General features: G+C 39.6%; 2 protein-coding genes across 6 annotated transcripts; one reads left to right on the top strand and one right to left on the bottom strand.

The window, feature by feature from the left end:
- Window positions 1-4,602: 4,602 nt before the first annotated feature.
- Window positions 4,603-7,250, bottom strand: LOC126795192 (uncharacterized). The gene is made up of 5 exons (XM_050522034.1): window positions 7,017-7,250; window positions 6,316-6,656; window positions 5,958-6,209; window positions 5,482-5,867; window positions 4,603-4,800 (listed from the first exon to the last, which is right to left on the bottom strand). Exons 1-4 carry the CDS (start codon window positions 7,209-7,211, stop codon window positions 5,483-5,485), a joined length of 1,173 nt encoding a protein of 390 aa, XP_050377991.1. The 5' UTR covers window positions 7,212-7,250; the 3' UTR covers window positions 4,603-4,800; window position 5,482.
- A 193-nt stretch (window positions 7,251-7,443) lies between these two features.
- On the top strand, window positions 7,444-17,986 carry LOC126795186 (uncharacterized). Of its 5 annotated transcripts, XM_050522027.1 has the most exons (9): window positions 7,444-7,464; window positions 8,259-9,285; window positions 9,391-9,751; window positions 9,890-9,989; window positions 10,085-10,341; window positions 10,423-11,214; window positions 11,436-12,179; window positions 12,300-12,721; window positions 17,563-17,986. In XM_050522027.1, the coding sequence occupies exons 2-9, from the start codon at window positions 8,264-8,266 to the stop codon at window positions 17,858-17,860; spliced, it is 3,996 nt and encodes a 1,331-aa protein (XP_050377984.1). In that variant the 5' UTR covers window positions 7,444-7,464; window positions 8,259-8,263; the 3' UTR covers window positions 17,861-17,986. The 5 variants fall into 5 exon arrangements, with proteins under 5 accessions (XP_050377984.1, XP_050377983.1, XP_050377982.1 ...); XM_050522025.1 differs by lacking the exons at window positions 7,444-7,464; window positions 11,436-12,179; window positions 12,300-12,721 and adding exons at window positions 16,010-16,049; window positions 16,278-17,021 and having other exon boundaries at window positions 8,301-9,285; window positions 10,423-11,174; window positions 17,141-17,970; XM_050522026.1 differs by lacking the exons at window positions 7,444-7,464; window positions 12,300-12,721 and having other exon boundaries at window positions 8,287-9,285; window positions 17,141-17,976.
- The last annotated feature ends 1,561 nt before the right edge of the window (window positions 17,987-19,547 follow it).

Here is a 19,547-nt window from a genome sequence, read left to right on the forward strand (position 1 = left end):
CTGTGTCGTGCCACGAGTCGTCATGGTAGGCACAACATTTTTCTGTGTGCCTCATTGGCCTTTTGTCATACCGGTGCCTAGGGGTCCTTGGCAGGAGGTTCTTATGGGGAGCCCCCTTACTGTCGATATCCTGGCGTGTCACGACCCCGGATGGGGTACGGGTCGGTCCGACATCGTCTCCCCTGGCGGTCTTAGCGCCTGTCGCTTATACCCTCATCCCTAATGTCTTGCCTGCTGGCGCCCTGGGGTTGATCAAGCTTATTCCACGCGGACTGTCGGCCGCCATCTTGGGGGTTGGTATGCGTGGATGTGCCTGCTCCGTTGAGGTTGATGTCAATGCGGTATTCGGCTTCCGCCAGCCACGTTGTCATTGTATCAACTCTTCATACGTCTTGGGAGGATTTTCATTAATTTTAAGGAGGAAATCTCTCGGCCTGAACGCTTGTTGGAACGCCGCCACGACAAGAACATAATCCAGGTTCGTGGCATCGCGTCGTGGTGGTCTGCTACAGAGATAAAAAATCCTAGAGTTTCTCATTGTTTCTCTGCTTAATCCGGAATAGGGAGTTGGTGTCGTGATGGGCATTGGCCTGCAAGATGAAATGATTGAAGAATTTTCTCATAAACTCCTTGAATTTATCCACCGAGTTTGAGGGAAGGCTGAGGAACCAACCTAATGCCTCATCGGTAAGCGTCTCCTGGAAGGCGTGGCACGATTGGGTGTTTGTGTACCGCATGCTGGCCAAGGCGAATTATAAGTTTTCTAGATGAGTGTATGAGTTGGAGCACCCATTGTATTTCGTAACCTTGAGCGGTTTATCCCCCGAGGGGCGTTGCTCCGCCTGCACCAGCTGGGTGGGTGAATGGGTCGGCTCGGCCACCATATCCCCCATGCAATGGGCGCGACCTTCTTTCGCCTCAATCCCGCCGACCCTAGAGGATAGCCGTTCCAAAGTATCACTTATGCGCAACAACAACTGAGTTTGGAGATCCTGCGTGGGGGGGGGGGGGGGTTGCTTGAACCTCCAGGGCATCATGATCTATGTCTTGATTTCTGGTTTCCAAGTCTACATATTGCGGCTCCGGAGGGGGGGGGGGCTCCAACAACACGTTGATTAGAGGCTCGGTGACTAGCAACGTCTTGGACTGTGGCCTTGGGCGCTGCAGGGCTGCCGACATCTCTGTCATGATCAGCGCCCACGTATCCGGGGTGCGGAACCACTGTCGCGCCACTTTCAGGGGTTTGTCTACACTTATGCGGCCCTCAAGGGCAGTTCGGATGAGCTGTTGCTCTTTCTCCAGCACTGCAGAGCATGTCAGGGCCCCGCGCGTGGCTTGGCGTTCCAACTCCATCTCAGCTTGGAGTCTCTTGTAGCGCCAATTCCAGTGTGGCTTGGGGATTCGTGAAAGGTACCTGGATGACTCCCCCAGCCATGGTCTGGGAGTTGGGGAATAGCCGCCCGGCCCGGCGTTGCGGGTAAGGGAACAATCTTAGTGAAAGCGTTGTGTTCGCCTCCCGAGGAGGGGACTGGCGAGGCGATGACAAGTTCTCCTATTCGTTTGGGATCACCATTGTGTGAAGCTGAAAAAGTTATTGACGAGGGCTTTCCTTATAGCATCAAATGTTACAGGAGCTAAATTCGGGGGTTAGAGCTTCTCGTGGCCTTATATTCTAGTGTGTCAACTCCCTGAGACTTGCACACAACAAGTCAAAGTCAAAGTCAAAGGGCCAGCGGGGTGCCATCCTTCGATCTTCCAAAGCTTAAGTTAATATCCGGTGCAAAATAAGTTCAAGAGTAAAGGACTTAGGAATACGTTACCCATTTTAAATGGTTTGGGCAGCCTATTTATATGTGCACTGGAGAATGTGCTTGGCCATTCCCTTGATGTGAGAATGTGTACCAGACTACCAGTACATTGTATCTATCTATGAAGGCGAGCCACCATGGGTGGCGTTAGTGGCAATACCTGAGCAAGCAGAGGGGTTGCCGGACTGGCACATCTACCGGTTGGGTTTTCCAGGTCTCCGGCCATCAGTCTGATGACCGGAGCAGAAGGAGATTAAGTTGGAGATCACCCCATTCAGGGGGTAGCGTTAACAATCCTGATCTACAAATCAAAAGTGGAAAACCAATAGCAAAATCTAAAATAACAAACATCTCAGGAACTCGCTCACTTTCTCTGCCATCTACAATCGCAAGCCTCCATAGCCAATGAAAAACAACTGTGAGTGGGTTGGAGTTACCCTTGTTGGAGGTAAACAACTAAAGTGTCCAAAATGATTTTGGGTGACTCAAAATTTAGGTTTGAGTATGGGTTTCAACCTTGGAGGTAGGTTGTTGGAGAAGCCCTTAGCAACAGTTTCTAAAAATTGTAGTTTGCAGTTTTCATAATCTGTCTAAAAGTTACATTGGAGTTCAGAAACTTAAGAAATAAGTTGATTCACCAAACACTCTTACCAGCTTAAATTATGAAATAAACCCATAATCTATCAAAAACTCGTGGCCAAACTAGACTTTATGCAATCTCTCATTGCTTGTGCATTTGCAACATTTCTACACTAGTGAGGGAGTTTGTTGCAGAAGGTAGCGACATATAGCTTTGTCTGAGCACCAAAGGCTGGTTTACACTTCATGAAAACTGGCTCTATATTTTAGTTTTATTTGAATTCAAAGTATTCATTACATGACTAAAAGTATTTTAAATGTATATATAAATTATCTAAAATTCCGTATAAGAAATGTTTTAAATTTAGATGTTTTAACTTTGAACTATTTAAATTTAAATTTAAATGCTTTAATTTGTCAAGCGAGATAACTAAAATTAAAGTAAAGTTATAATAGAGTCTGATGCAGCCACTTTTTTTTTGTTAAAAGCTAATCATGTTCTCTAAAATAGCTAAAAAAATATAATAGAGTGATAAATATGCTATTATGTGCAGCAATTGGTTATGAAATTGATACTACTGTACGAGAGTAGAAACTAGAAATAATAAGAGTAATAATGTATGAATTCAATGTCATAATATACAAGTTTCATGGAAGAAACATTAATGTTGCATCTATCTACTGGTTATAAAGTATTTAGTTACTCAATAATTAGTTTTTAGATGATGAAATTGTCATTTTACATTTTAGTACAAGAAACATTTTGTTTAGCCTACAAGCAGATAGAAATGATCATTGCATGCGGCCTATAGAAGAATGGTCCGAATCCTATATATTATTAGCTAACTTGTCATTTGAAGAAGCCAAGTAGCCTTCAAATTTCTAATACACAAAGGTGTGCGGGTTAAGAGCTTTGCATTCCAGTAAATTTGGAATTTTGTCAACTGCTAGATAGCGATCCTAATTACTCTCATTGAAAGATCGCATAATTCTAAAAATACAGATGAACACTACATAACATAAAAGATGGGAATTTATTGCGAAAAAGAAACCACAATGACTATATTTAACACATATTTAACACTTCCTAGAGCTTCTCGGCTGCTGTAGATGTTTGCACCGTCCGTACGGTGTAGATTCGACGATTCCGGTCACCTGCGACGCACAACGACGGCGCCGACTAGCACAGCCACACCCCTTCCTCCCGACGCTCATATCTATGCGGGCCGGAGCTTCAGTGCCGGCCAAAATCTTGAAAATTCAAGTTTTCTGTGCACCGTGTGGAGATTTTGAGATTCCAGCCGCCGGCGCTGCATAACAAAAGTTTACTTGCAGAACATTCAACATGCTATCTGACACAAAACTAAAAGTATACCCTCAAATCTTGACAGCCCATATGTTCTCCACCATATTTAATTAAAATGAAAAAAATTAATTGTAGACACATGAAATTTAATGAAGTAAATTATCTTCGTTAAATAATTAAATCGACCAAGAGCCCGACAAAATTGCACACGTGGTCAAAAGTCAACAAAGTTAGTGCGAATCTGAATGAAACTCGTGTCAGCACATAAACGGATGATCGTAATTGAAGCTACGTGATTCCGACTTAAATCGGAAAATTGAATGTCATTAACGATTCAAAATGGTAATCGGACATTTGATTAAATTAATAAATTCCTTAACGGATATAATTAAATCAATTATTTTCTGTTTAATTTAGTTATGAGAATAACTAATTAATCGGAAAATACATATTGATTTAATTATACAATTAAAGAATTTATTATTTTTAGTGTCATTAAAATATTCTACAAAATAGAAAGTTTGACACTATAAATACCATTTTCAACATAAAGAGAGGGGATTTTTAGACTTGAAAAGAAGAGAAAAAATCACTTGGACAAGATCACTCTCGACAAATCCCGAAATCTCTCAAGTCCACGAAGATCATCAAACCCACGAAGAATCATCAAGCGGCCAAATCGCTCGTTCTTCATCAAATCCAAATCCAAATCCAAATCAAACTCAAATTCTCAAGATCAAGTGCACGTCAACCTTGAGCCAAGTCATATACGGAGATAGAATCAGAGGAGTTCACAAAAATTGTAACCCCGCGCTTGATATTCAATAAATCACATTTTTATTTGTACACGTGTCTGCATTCTCTTATTGCTTTTCAGATTCTCGTTCTACACTAATATAAGATAATCGCTCAAAAATAACCTATATTACATGCTTTCTTACTTCACACGTGTACCAGCAAATGTCAATTAACAATTTCATTGCCTACAGGGTATTCTAAAAAAAAACCCGTGTGGAGATCAAAATGGCGTCAAACTTCCCAATCTTCTCGAAGTTTGTCTTTCCCTAAGTTATCACTGCAATTGATCTCCCTCTTGCTGGCTGCACTCTGCAGATAAGTAGACATATTTGATTAGTACTACTCAATCAATCAGAACAATCCAATTGCTACATGACGTATGAATATCTCAAGTAACAAACACTAAATAATGGCATCCTAATCAGTACCTCCTGTTTCATATGGTATTATGCATACAAAACATTAGTAGAATGATCAACCTTGGCAGCAAACCGAACCCACTCAACCATAAAAATGAAGTCATGGATGGCAAGTTTCTGTCCACTAATAAAGAAGTGGTTTTCTTATAGGCCCTGTCTGTCCTGGCGTGGATGGCAAGTTGGCGCTACAAGCACCAGCATGACATGCATAACTGACACATCACTGTTTAACAGTTGACCAAACTAATGGAAAGCTTACATTGACTTGCATGGTGAAACGCTAGGATTAGGGGTTAACATGAAGCTTTTTAAAGTATAAGGAGCAAAGTAAAGTTTGACGCAAATCAGTGGGGGGTTTAAAATGTACTGTATCCACCATAAGTGAATATGCTGAAAGATGAATAGTGTGCCTTTGAATATATTCCTTGCTATAAAATGAAACCAGCTTTACAGTAGGGACAATGCGAATATTTCAAAACAAGCTTTCTGAATTTGTCAAGTACATACCATGAAAACCACACAAAACAAAAAGAAGATTGTAATAGAACCAAATCAAACGAAGTCCACTAACCTCAATAGTAAAGATACAGTTTTTCCAAAAGTCCTGCCCATAATTGTCTCACCTCTCCCTCAATCAGCTGTACATCACCATCATGGTAGTGTTCATAAACATTGCGCAAAAATTTTATTAAGCTCCATATCCTTTTTCCATCGTATCTCTTCTGATTGTTTTCATAGTTGTAAACTCCAAGCAAAGCCCTGCTCATTGTGACATTGTTCCATCCCCCATCTGTATACTGGTTAAACTTTCCATTACTAATGGCATCAGATAACATACTATGATTGTGACTGCGATCCATCCACCCGTGATAAATTGTTGAAAACATTAGTAGTCGTTCTTGTGGAGATTTTGTGAAAACATTATTCAATAGTTTTTCAACAAGTTGGCCACGATAGCTGAGAACAAAAGGTGTATACATCAATTAAACAAAAACCAATACTTAAAGAAGTACAAAAAATAATTTTCAATGACAACAACTTACTTACCTCAGATCAAATAATTGAAAGAAGCCATTCCTTTCTAGCCATAATTTGTCTAACAAAACATTCTTTTCAAGCATGTCACGAAAATCACGAAAATCACGAAAGACACACAAGTCCCTATTTTCTTTATCTATAGTGCCCTTGATATTGATAATATACCAATCTCCGTCGATAACAACATAATTTGAGATATCAGAGAGTGCTGAGTGCCACAGTCTCTTCTTGTGAATGTTATTCACAGATTTCAACATCTTGCTGCATAACAAAGTAGGACAAAATATGTTATTGACTCATACAGTAAGATATGCATGTGTGGAAAGATATGTTAGCACAAAAGATGAGAAACACAGCTATTACTTACCTAATTTGCTTCCTAATCACTTGGTGAGGCAAGCCATTTTGATCTTTCACATGATCAATCCATCCTAATAGCCATTCTTCTAAAGAGCAGGAGAACCGGTCATAGCAGATAACGTATTTTGAAATTTCCCGACAGTAAATGTAGTGATGAGGTAAAAGAAGTCCTTCACCATTGAGATTATTTCTAGTGCATGCATCAAAAATTATATTGCCATTTGCTTGTTCAACAGGAACGGCAGACACATCTTTGGCGGTACCATTCCCATATACAATTCTGCCGTTGAAATAAGAGCTCCCAGGGACGTAATCGAATTCGTAATTACAGCTGACGGCCCCGCGAACCTTCAACTCCATAAGAACAATTTACAAAAAGTGAATTTGAAATATAGAAATCACTCAATCAGAAAGCCAAAAAGATGTGATAATAGAACACTACAGTGAAGCAAAAAGAATCATAATGGAAAGTGATTACATAGCAAGACAATTAAGTACCCAACAGATGCATGGTTTCGATCATGAAAGTTTGATTTAACTACTGAATCAGTTAAAAAATTACCATATGTAGAGATAGAAGAATTATAAATAAAAAAAGTATAAATTCCCAGAACTAAAAGTGATAGAATAAAACAGAAGTTTACAAAACCTAGTTCAATAGTCTGGCATAAAGAATTTAACCAAATGGGTTAATAGTAGGAAGCATACAATCGTCTTCTCCGTACTCTGGAGCTTGTTGTTTTGTATAGTCCGGACTGAAGAGTGAGATCCCGGTGCAGATTCCGGCAAAATTTGGGTCTTGTCGGTGTTCTGGACCTTCTTCGTCCTGTTCTCTGCTGGATCTTCTTCCGGAATACTTTCCGGCGCCATTGTCGCTTTGCGGGTGCGAGTTTTCCGGGGCATTTTTTGGCTTCTGAGTGTGGCCGCGATTGCGGCCGCAGCGTTTAGCGACGAGTGTTTAAGAAATCGCGGCCGCAACGTAGCATTATATATTTTCTAGAAACTCCAAATTTATTTATTTATAAAAAAGGAAAGTTTTTTTTTTCTCTGTTTTTTTTAAGGGGAAACACCAACCCTAGACATTTCCAAACCGCACCCCCCCCCCCGCCCCGGAACTTATCTGCTCCTCCATCGCCGCTCCCGACGACTTGCTGAGGTCAGCCAACGAAATAGAAGTTTGTCTACTTTGTGAATTTGTATTAGTTGTCTCTCTAAACTGATTATGGTCTTAGAATTTGGGAAGCTGCTCTCAATATGGTATTTCGATCCCTATTGTTTGTGTCGCTGTGGTTCTCCTACTATCTATCAGTATTTGAATTTGCCTGTTTCAACATGGTGATGATTTCTGTGATATTACGGTGTCAGGCCTGTTGTTTTTCGTTTATCAGAACAATATTATTCCGATATGCTTGTCATGAATATGTTTCCCTGTAAAGATTATACTTGCGGAGGTCTATTTTTCAAGTGTTTCCATACAATTAGTTGTATATCGAGTCCACAACTTGATTCTGTTCATTTATGGGGAGTATTTCCGTTGTATTTGTTATCAGCCTGCCATCATATTAAACGGGATTGTCAATAATTACTCCTGCAGTTGATTGATGGTGATTTTTTTTTATTACTCTGTATTCAAGTGGAGAGAACAACATTTAGAAGTTTGCGTTCTTCATTTCGTGTGTTTACTGTAGTATATATTATGGCCTTTTCTTTCTTCACTCTCCAAGAACACTAATTTTAACTCGTATTTGGCTTCCGCATTGAATATATCTCTTTCACTCATATTCTTCGTGAAATTAACTTTACTGTTGATGCTATTACGTTCTCAACCTAGGTAAATGCAATTCTCTTTACTTTAGGAGATTTTCCTAAGGTAGTTTCTGTTTGCTCTTAAGGAAATAAAAGACATGAAAAAAATACTTGTATTTCTTACAGGTGTTTCTCTGTGTTCAGATTATATGAAGATGCTAAAGCGGGAAGAAACAAGCTCCATCTTTGTCATGGTGACTTATATGGAGGGCCCCTACTTTGGTGCATTATTTGAAGTAAAATTGGATGAACTAGATAAAGAAGGTGCAGTGACTCATGAAACGCAACCAGTAGTTGAAACTGTATCACGATTCACTGCTAAGGATTTGGGTCGGGGAATGTGGAAGTTTTGTATTTTAGGTGCCAAGTTATATATTTTGCCAGATGGTGGTCCTTATTTCTTTGACGAGGAGGTGTGTTTGCCCAGACGCAATGGACATATTTTTGATATCAAGACTGGGAAGTTGTCATCAATGAATCGCCCAGCTCCCAAATGGTTTGGAATTCATGTGCCGGCAAATGGGAAAATTTACTCTCTTTCAGATCCATATTGCTCATGTGATGTACCAGAGCCATCTTTCGAGCACTATGACTGTATCACTGGGTCTTGGCAGAAACTATGCTCTTTTCCATATTCTGAGGAATATGGTACTACAGAGATACAGGGTTATGCTGTTTGTGATGGAATCTTACTGTTTAGTATACGTGGGTGTGAGGATAACTATTATGCGCTGTGGGCTTATGATGTAATTAAAAATAAGTGGTGTCCAGTTGAAGTTGAGAAAAGGGGCTGCTATTTCCGAAAAAGGGCTGTGGTTGTGGACCAGATTATCTATGCCTTATCCATAACGCCCATGGTTGTTGTGGCATTCTCTATTACGGGTGATCAAAATGAAGAAGGGGATATTAGTTATTTGATAGGATCATCATTAATGTTTGATTTTCCACAGGTTATAGACTGGAGAAGTGATCAGCATTTGGTTCATTTGGGTAACTTGGTCTTTTATCTTGTCCAGTGTGGCTTTGACGATGTTGTTGATGGTTGTCAACTTCTTTGTATCACCAAATTTCAGATCGTGGGAGAAAGCAAAATCAATTTTATAAGTTCATCTCTTTGTGAGGTGGATCTCAGGGATTCTGGACCTTTCAGGATTCAATTATGCTTAACGGCGTAAGTCTATTTGCATTTGGTTTTCTCTTCTGTAATTTTAATAAATCGAGAACCTCATTTATTTCGCATTTCACCTTTATGTGATCTCTTATTCTTATATGATAGAGATTGGGAGGATGTCACACACACAGAAGAAGAGATTGCCATCCCAATCGACCTTGCAAAAGTTTCTAAGCTGCACCAAGCAATTCCAGTTCCTCACCAAGCTGCAATCACCTCTCAGCCATCATATGAAGCATGTTCCTCATCTCAGCCACCTGAGCCTTCAGAAGTGGCAGAGCTGTTTCAGCAGGATCCCATCCTGCAAGAGAAAGCTTCTAGTGTGGCTATTCAACAAGTGTCAGCCTCTAGCAAGCCTGTGATATTCCTTTTTTGCCCTGGCAAGGGTAAGACTGGCAAAAGGTGTACAGTCAAGGCAAATGATTTCTTTGCTGAATTACCAGACAAGGTTCTGTACCAATATTATGTGAGCTCTCTGGCCCTATCTGTATACTGATACTGACTTTATATGATGATAGTATCAATGGTAAATGTCTTTGGTTTACATATACTGACTTTATATGATGATACTGACGTTCTCCTACCCTAACCTGATCAACTGGAGGTTTTAAAATCTCGGAATCATGATGCAATGACTATGATTCAGGGCAAGGAGCTTAAGTCACATGTTGTCATTTTGCCAAGTAATAACGACTCTCGTTATGGTGCGTAAATGAAATCCTAAAATACTTCTTGCAGCATTTGATTAGTTTTCATACAAGTTGTTTTAGACTTATGAATATTTTGATATCTCATCTAGGTGATATAAAAAGGATGGCTGAGACGGTGCCTGGGCTGCTATCTCAGTGGTCAGCTACACATTTTTGTAGAATGCATAATCAGGATTTTGCAAACATTGTTTTGAGGATAAATGAGAAGGTTGGGGGACAAGACATGGTACTTGGTGATGCAATACTCAGATGTGAAACTTTGTTGAGTGACTGTCCTGCAATAGTTTTCGGTGCTGATGTGATGCAACCTCTTCCAGGGGAGGATCCAAGCCCATCAATTGCAGCTGTATGGTTTAGCTAGCATTCTGCATGCCTATAGAGTGACAATTTATCTTTAAACTGTATTTTTAACTTATTTGTGACTTAGGTTGCGGCTTCTCAAGACTGGTCTGGTCTTATCAAATATACTGGTTGTGCTCAAGCCCATCATCAGGAGCTCATCATAGATTTGGTTGAACAGCAGCAGGATCCGGTGAAATGGACAATATCTGGCGGAATATTATTACCAAATCAATACAAAGAGTTAAGAAACATGGCTTGTTTGAGACTTGGAGAGCAAATCCGTGAGGATCATATCAAGAAAAGTTGCAGCCTTTCCTCGAACGATAAGTACTTCAATGGGCTGTTTCTTGTTGACCAGAGCAGAATATTATTACCAATTCAAATCAAAGAGTTCACAAACATAACTAGTTTGAGACTTGAAGAGCAAATCCATGACGATCGTATCAGGAAAAGTTTCAGCCATTCCTTCAGCGGTAAGTTCCCCAATAGTCTGGTTCTTGTTGGCCAGAGCGGAATATTATTACCAAATCAATTCAAAGAGTTAACAAACATAGCTAGTTTGAGACTTGGAGAGCAAATCCGTGAGGATCATATCAAGAAAAGTTGCAGCCTTTCCTTGAACGATAAGTACATCAATGAGCTGTTTCTTGTTGACCAGAGCATACCGGATGCGGTGTTCTTCGTCTTCAACGCAGTATGGACGGTCAACGAATGGTTTTCCGGCGATGAAGCTTTTGGAGAAACAAAGATCGATATAGAGTCCAAGATAGCCTTTCCTTCTATGAGAAGTATAGGTAACGATGAAGTTGCAACTGTCAACCTAGCTTTTCTGAAAAGGTTTGAACTTGTATTGAAGGACCCCAAGTTTGAATTAGAGGTATGTTACTTCATATAGTTGCTATTAGCTAGTCATGATTCCCAGTAAGCACATGTGGTAGCTTTTAGTGTATGTACAAATCAACTAGTTCATCATTTCATCAAAAGAAAAAAGCATACTTATTATGTATCTGCTCATTGCAAATTACTACACCCCTAATTTTCAGCTGTAGAATATTAAGTTCAATTCTTATAGTGTACCCCATTATGTGGTTTTCTCAGGTGAAATCGGCCATGGATGGGAAGAAGTCGATAATATTTACAGGGCATTCTTCCGGTGGCGCAATAGCTATGCTGGCTACAATCTGGTTCTTGGAGAAGTATTCAAAAACAAACACTAGAACAGCGAAGTGTGTGACATTCGGAGCTCCGCTGGTCGGTAACTTCATTGTCTCTCATGCTCTTAAGCGAGAGAAGTGGTCTCAGCACTTCATACATTTTGTCATGAGATATGACATTGTTCCTCGGATAATGCTTGCTCCTCTCTCATCCATTAAGCCTGATTTACAGCTTGTTCTCGATTACTTCATAGCAAATGGCCACAAGTATCTACGCGGATCAATTGCCACAGACTTTTACACAAATGTGATGAGGAATACCTCATCTCTCGCAAGCCATGCTGCTTGCAAACTGATAGGGAATACTAATATGTTGATTGAGACTCCATCAGACTTTATTAAACTAAGCCCGTATAGACCTTTCGGGACTTACATTTTCTGCACTGGGAATGGGAAGCTCATTCGCTTAGACAACCCTGATGCTGTGTTGCAACTCCTTTTCTACTCTTGTCAGTTGAGCCATGAAAATGAAATTAAAGCAATAGCTAGGAAGTGCTTGAATGCACACTCGGACTATAAAGATGAATTATTGTTAGGAAGGAGCTTGGAAGAGAATGTGGTTGTTGTTGATGAATTGGAGCAGCTCCCCTTAGCCTCAGATGGTACTCCCTTGGATGACCTTAGCCTGGTAATTTTGTTTCCATTTCGCTTTTCCATTCTTATTGTTGTGTGACTTGAAAACAATATTGTTGTATTTTGTACATAAATTTTCTGATGCAGAAATGTTGTAATATACTGTCTATGGCAGAGTACAAGAGGTAGATTGTGCCTTCGTGCAGCGGGAGAGATGGAGAAACAAAAACGAAAGAACCAAGACCAGATCGAGAAGAAGAGGGGAGAAATTGAAGAGGGAATGAAAGGATTAGAAGAGTACAAAACCTTCAATGCAGAGAAAGTGGGATATTATGATGCCTTCAAGAAACAAGACGAAAAGAGAGACTTCAATGCCAACGTGATGAGGCTGGTGCTGGCAGGCATATGGGATGAGATCATCGAAATGTTGAAGAGGTACGATCTTCCTGACGAATTTGAAGGTGAAGATAGTTGGATAGAACTAGGAACCAACTTCCGGCGCCTTGTGGAGCCTCTTGATATTGCCAACTACTACAGACACGCAAAGAACGAAGACACTGGAGCCTATATGATCAAGGGAAGGCCAAGGCGCTACAGGTACCCACAAAAATGGCTAGAGAAGAAACAAGGCTTGGAGAAAGACTCCTGTGGAGAATCTTGCTTTTGGGCAGATGTGGAAGAGTTGCTCAAACTTGCTAGTAATGGTGGTAAAGTTGACGAGACAAAGGCTAAAGAACTACAAGAAAGAGTAGCAAATTGGATCGAGGCCGGAGTTGTTGGTAAGGATGTGTTGTTGGAAGAGTCTACGTTTCTCAAACTGTGGGATGAACTCGGCCGTCTGCGATTGAAACACGACTGCATCCAAACATTGATGAATGAGTTATCGAAATCTTAATTTGGGAATGAGGTTCGGATCGTTTGTTCCCTCTTTTGTTGTTTGCTTGGTTGTTATGTTTGTCTTTTACATGTTGATTTCCACTTGTACTTTGCTTTCAGATAAATAATGATCCGTCAATAAAATCCGTGTTCTACTTTCTGCGCTGTAAACTGAACTCCACACACCATCAAAGACATGTTACTGCTCCAACAATGTATACATACACAGTAAATTTCACACCAAAACCTTTACCTAATAAGGATGATATCACAAATCCCCTACCAACAAGACCAATTATATACTGCAACGTGAATGTGTTTGTACAATGATCCACAACAAGCTGTTCAGTACACAGAATCCTACTTACATATGAAAGGGTCAGAATATAGCACAACCAGATTTTAAAATTGTCAGGACACTTGACCTTGTAAATTTGCTTCCCTTTTGATGCAGCGGAACTAACCCTTTAGAATTCACCAACGGTAGCATTAAATCCACAACACTAGGGTTTCTCAGATCTACGAGAAGTTCTGGAATCCACAAGGATAATTGAGAAAACTCAAAAGTCTATTGATAAAAAAGTTGGTCAAATACAAAGATGATGCTTATATATGTATCAATAACCTAAACAAAATCAAAATCATAATCTAACATTGAAAACCTAAAGAACCCAAATTAAAAAAACAAATAAACCTAAATAATAGAGTTTTAAAAGGAAAATAAAACTAGCCTAAAATACTAAAGGTACTAAATTATTTGGCTTAAATCTGATGGGACTCACTTTAGTACATTCTAGAAAAGTATTATACGTCTTAAACAGACATTCCAGCCAAAATAAGCTGAAATCTAATTCACAAATTAAAATCTGTAATTTCGTACGAGCAACCCGAAAAATCTAAAATATCATATTCTTAAATATTTCAGCAATTAGTTCTCTTAGAACGCGCAAATTACCTATCTTCCTTGACTTTATATTATTCTAATTTAATTTACCCCTTCCTTGTCATGTATCAACTTTCTGAAGATGCGTAAGAACATGTTAAGTTTACAATGGCGACCAACTCCTAGCACCACTATCTTTTCGACTAAAACAGCATTACGGTTCTGAGTTATCCAATGTGAAGAAAGCAGCTACAATAGACTACGATAGCCTCATTCGTATAAGCTTCACTCTCACTAGCCGCGTAGATGAAATCCGAAAGGTTCTGACACAATGCTGCAGTGCTGAGAGTGAGACAGGAGGTTTTGCAAGAGAAATGAAAGTATTTTTGGAGGAATGTGAGGAGGAGCTTAAGGTGGTGAGAGAAGAGCAAACAAGGGTCATGGAACTCGTGAAGAGAACCACTGAGTATTACCAAGCCGGAGCTGCGAAAGAAAAAGAAGCTCAGCCACTTCAGCTCTTTGTGATTGTTAGAGGTTTCCTAGACATGGTTGATCTTGTTTGTGCAGAAATTTCAAGAAAGGTACAGAGGAAGAGTACTTCTACAACCACTATGGGATCAGCATCGCCTCCATTGTCACCTTCAGTCCTAACACCAAAGAAGTTACAGAATTTCCACTCACATTTCAATCCACATGTGTCTTGGTCATCATCTTCCAGTGATTCAGAAGATGATTTCAGAAGTTGATCTTGTGCAATTATTTTCAAGTAAAATGATTCTTATTGGTTGTTTTACTTTACCTACATTTCCTTTGCAGCTTAAATTCAATAAAATGTATAGAAAATCCCAGATTTCAAACAATAGGGCAAATAAAACCTACTTGATTCAGGCCCAATAACAAAAGGGCCACTCCAAATTTCAGTCACCAAGTCTCGGCCAGCAGCCCAGCACAAGCATCACACATGTTTTTCTGTTTTACCTTTGGAATTACTAAGTAAGTAAGAATTATTATCCAAAAAAAAAAAGTAAGATACAAACATTGTATCTTTCTCTTTGATTGTATAAGAATTAAGAAGACCATGAGGTCTGCTCCAGTTGATAAGAAGAAAGACCAAAATATAGTTCTGAGTCTTGACTTCAAAAAGAAAGGTAGAGCTCTTCTTCCATGATTGTTCCAACACAATTTCATTGTAGACTTCCAAAGTAAACAAAGCAATTACATGAGCATTTCAAGATTGAATAAATTTATAAAGAAACAAACACCATGCCAATCACTCGAAAAAAAGTGTCCGTTCCATTATGAAACGTTAGCTTGTGGAACCCGGAGTGCTGGGATTTTCACACTACCACATCTCTACATTTTTCCAAAGTTCCATGTGTTGCAGTACCAACTAGCTAGGCAGCAACACTCGTAGAAAGGAGAAGGGAAACGCCATGAAATGAGTAAACAAAGTTTGTGCAATAGTTTAGCAATAACAGAGCATCGTCTTCCTGCAAATTGGTCCAAGTCTGGAACAAAGTATCAAGATAGACTAACGCGTAAAGAGGGAAACTTCCTCGATAACTTTATTAAATTTACTGTATGCAATATTGTAATCGACTTCAGGTTGAATGGTTGATGGTCTTTGGCTTCTTGCAAATACCTGGTGTAATGACAATAAGACTCATCGTTTATCATTCTACATTACCCAAAACAGAGCAGAAGTCAAGGGGTGTCCTTATAATTTTCCACCCACCATTCTCATTTCTCCATCTTTCTATAAATAAAGGCACCAGACGAGCATCTAAAACATCAAGAATATTATTACCAAATCAATACAAAGAGTTCAGAAACATGGCTGGTTTGAGACTTGGAGAGCAAATCAGTGAGGATCATATCAAGAAAAGTTGCAGCCTTTCCTTGAACGATAAGTTCAGCAGGGAGCTGTTTCTTGTTGACCAGAGCTTACCGGATGCGGTGGTCTTCGTCTTCAACACAGTATGGACGGTGAACGAGTGGTTTTCCGGCGACGAAGCTTTTGGAGAAACAAGGATCGATTATGAAGAATGGTCCAAGATAGCCTTTCCTTCTATGAGAAGTATAGGTAACGGTGAAGTTGCAATTGTCAACCTAGCTTTTCTGAAAAGGTTTAAACTTGTATTGAAGGACCCCAAGTTTGAATTAGAGGTATGTTACCTCATATAGTTGCTATTAGTCATAATTCCCAGTAAGCACATATGTGTTAGCTTTTAGTATATATACAAATCAACCAGTTCATCATTTCATCAAAAGAAAAAAAACATACTTATTATCTATCTGTTCATTGCAAATGATTAGACCCCTAATTTTCAGCTGTAAATTTGTACAGAATTAAGTTCAATTCTTATAGTGTATCTCATTATGTGGTTTTCTCAGGTGAAATCGGCCGTGGACGGGAAGAAGCTGATAATATTTACAGGGCATTCTTCCGGTGGCGCAATAGCTATGCTGGCTACAATCTGGTTTTTGGAGAAGTATTCGAAAACAAACACTGGAACAGCAAAGTGTGTGACTTTTGGAGCTCCGTTAGTTGGTAACTTCATTGTCTCCCATGCTCTTAAGCGAGAGAAGTGGTCTCAGCATTTCATACATTTTGTCCTGAGATATGACATTGTTCCTCGAATAATGTTGGCTCCTCTCTCATCCGTTAAGCCTGACTTACAGCTTGTTCTTGATTACTTCATAGCAAATGGTCACCATTATCCACGCGGATCAATTGCCACAGACTTTTACACAAATGTGATGAGGAATACCTCATCCCTAGCAAGCCATGCTGCTTGCAAACTGATGGGGAATACTAATATGTTGATCGAGACTCTATCAAACTTTATTAAACTAAGCCCGTATAGACCTTTTGGGACTTACATTTTCTGCACTGGGAATGGGAAGCTCATTCGCTTAGACAACCCTGATGCTGTGTTGCAACTCCTTTTCTACTCTTGTCAGTTGAGCCATGAAAATGAAATTAAAGCAATAGCTAGCAAGTGCTTGAATGCGCACTCGGACTATAAAAATGAATTATTGTTAGAAAGGAGCTTGGAAGAGAATGTGGTTGTTGTTGATGAATTGGAGCAGCTTCCCCTAGCCTCAGATGGTACTCCTTTGGATGACCTTGGCCTGGTAATTTTGTTTCCATTTCGCTTTTCCATTCTTATTGTTGTGTGACTTTGAACAATATTGTTGTATTTTGTACATAAATTTTCTGATGCAGAAATGTTGTAATATACTGTCTATGGCAGAGTACAAGAGGTAGATTGTGCCTTCGTGCAGCGGGAGAGATGGAGAAACAAAAACGAAAGAACCAAGACCAGATCGAGAAGAAGAGGGGAGAAATTGAAGAGGGAATGAAAGGATTAGAAGAGTACAAAACCTTCAATGCAGAGAAAGTGGGATATTATGATGCCTTCAAGAAACAAGACGAAAAGAGAGACTTCAATGCCAACGTGATGAGGCTGGTGCTGGCAGGCATATGGGATGAGATCATCGAAATGTTGAAGAGGTACGATCTTCCTGACGAATTTGAAGGTGAAGATGAATGGATTAAACTAGGAACCAAGTTCCGACGCCTTGTGGAGCCTCTTGATATTGCCAACTACTACAGACACGCAAAGAACGAAGACACTGGAGCCTATATGATCAAGGGAAGGCCAAGGCGCTACAGGTACCCACAGCAATGGCTAGAGAAGCAACTAGGCTGGGAGAAGGATTCCTGTGGAGAATCTTGCTTCTGGGCACATGTGGAGGAGTTGCTCAAACTTGCCAGTAATGGTGGCCAAGTTGACGGGGCAAAGGCTAAGGAACTACAAGAAAGAGTAGCAAATTGGATCGAGGCCGGAGTTGTCGGTAAGGACGTGTTGTTGAAAGAGTCTACATTTCGCAAACTGTGGGTTGAACTCGGCAGTCTGAAATTGGAACACGACTGCATCGAAAAATTGATGAAGAAGTTGTCGATTTCTTAATTTGGGAATGAGGTTGTTTCCTCTATTATGCTTTTGCTTGGTTGTGTTGTGTTTGCCTTTCACACGTTGATTCCAATTGTAATTTGCTTTCAGATAAATAATGATCCGTTAATAAATTTGTGTTCTACTTTCTACACTGTAAACTGAACTCCACACACCATCAAAGACATGCTCTGCTCCAACAATGTAAACACAGTATAAATTTCACACCAAAAACCATTACCTAATATCACAAATCCCCTACCAGCAAGACCAATTATATATAGCAACGTGAATGTGTATGTACAATGATCCACAACAAGCTGTTCAGTACACAGAAGCCGACTTTCTACGACCAGAAGGGTCACAATATAGCACAACCAGGTTTCGTGATTGTCAGGACACTTGACCTTGTAAATTTGCTTCCCTTTCTGTAGATGCACAAGAACCTGTTAAAGTTTACAATGGCGACCAACTCCTAGCACCACCGTCTCTTCTACTAAAACAGCATTACGGTTCTATAAGATAGACTGATTCCTTAAAAGGAAACACAGTTGTTGATTATACATTTCAATGGAATATCCTTTCACCAGCACAAAAATCATACAGAAGAATGCTGGATGATATGTGCATATATAAAAGTGGCAATACCTTAAAAGGGAAAGGATTTAGGTACAAGCCTGCTGATCGTAACCTTTAATAGCCACATAAAACCAGATTTCTACCAGATGGACACCCAATAGTTAACACAGCCCCTATATTACTTTAAATCCTAGACCAGCATCCTTATCAAGGCTTTATATCCTTTTAGAGGACATGCCACTATAAATGAGACAAGATATCCTACAGACCCCTATCCACCATCAGATGCTAACGAGCCTCTTCCATCTCCTTATAAGATCAACATAAAATCTCATTCCTGTTTAAACTAACACTATGACAGAAACAGAAAGACTCCTTTGTTTCATCGACCTCCAAGTGACCTGGTCATTAATCTCAAGAGATACAGCCTTAAGTCTCAACCCTGTTTCATTTTAAAGTTCAATTTTTTCATTTTTTATATCTGTTTTGCAATTTCATATTCTTTCAAGGTGTACCTAGTTAAGAAGCAACATGTACCTAGTACTTTAAAAGCAAAGTTACAGAAGCATAAAAGACCTTCATACCTCAGACGGAGACTCAGTTAGCAAAAGCAAAGCTACTCATGAAATCAACATGTCTCAAAAGGACAACGGCAAGATGAGCAACAAATCCTACCCAATATGCAATAGAATTTATTAGATAAAACAACAATAATACTAATTTGACACGCACATAGCTAGAATTGATAAGGTGCAGCAAAAGTACTAAACTATCAACCCCTGTTCAGAGGTTGCAACTTTCCACCTTCATCTACTAATTAGCATATAAAACAATACATAGATTTAAACCAGAAAATGAAAAGCAAATATCAAGCAGCAGCAACAAAATGCTAAGCGCGTCAACTTTCCTGCCCAAACCATACCCTATACACCGTAACATAAGAGGACAAAGACCATCTCCATTCTTAGTACAAATGGGGAGGTCCAACACATTAATCTCAGCAGTTAATTGAGCATATTGATTACCAAAAGATAAATGAAAGCGGACCTCTGATTTGAAACTAAATCTAAAGACGTACAACTAGGAAGAGACAGCGATGCAGTTTAGACCACTACAAACCATTCAT

This window comes from Argentina anserina, chromosome 5 (genome assembly GCF_933775445.1).
Source record: "Argentina anserina chromosome 5, drPotAnse1.1, whole genome shotgun sequence".
NCBI lineage: Eukaryota > Viridiplantae > Streptophyta > Magnoliopsida > Rosales > Rosaceae > Argentina > Argentina anserina.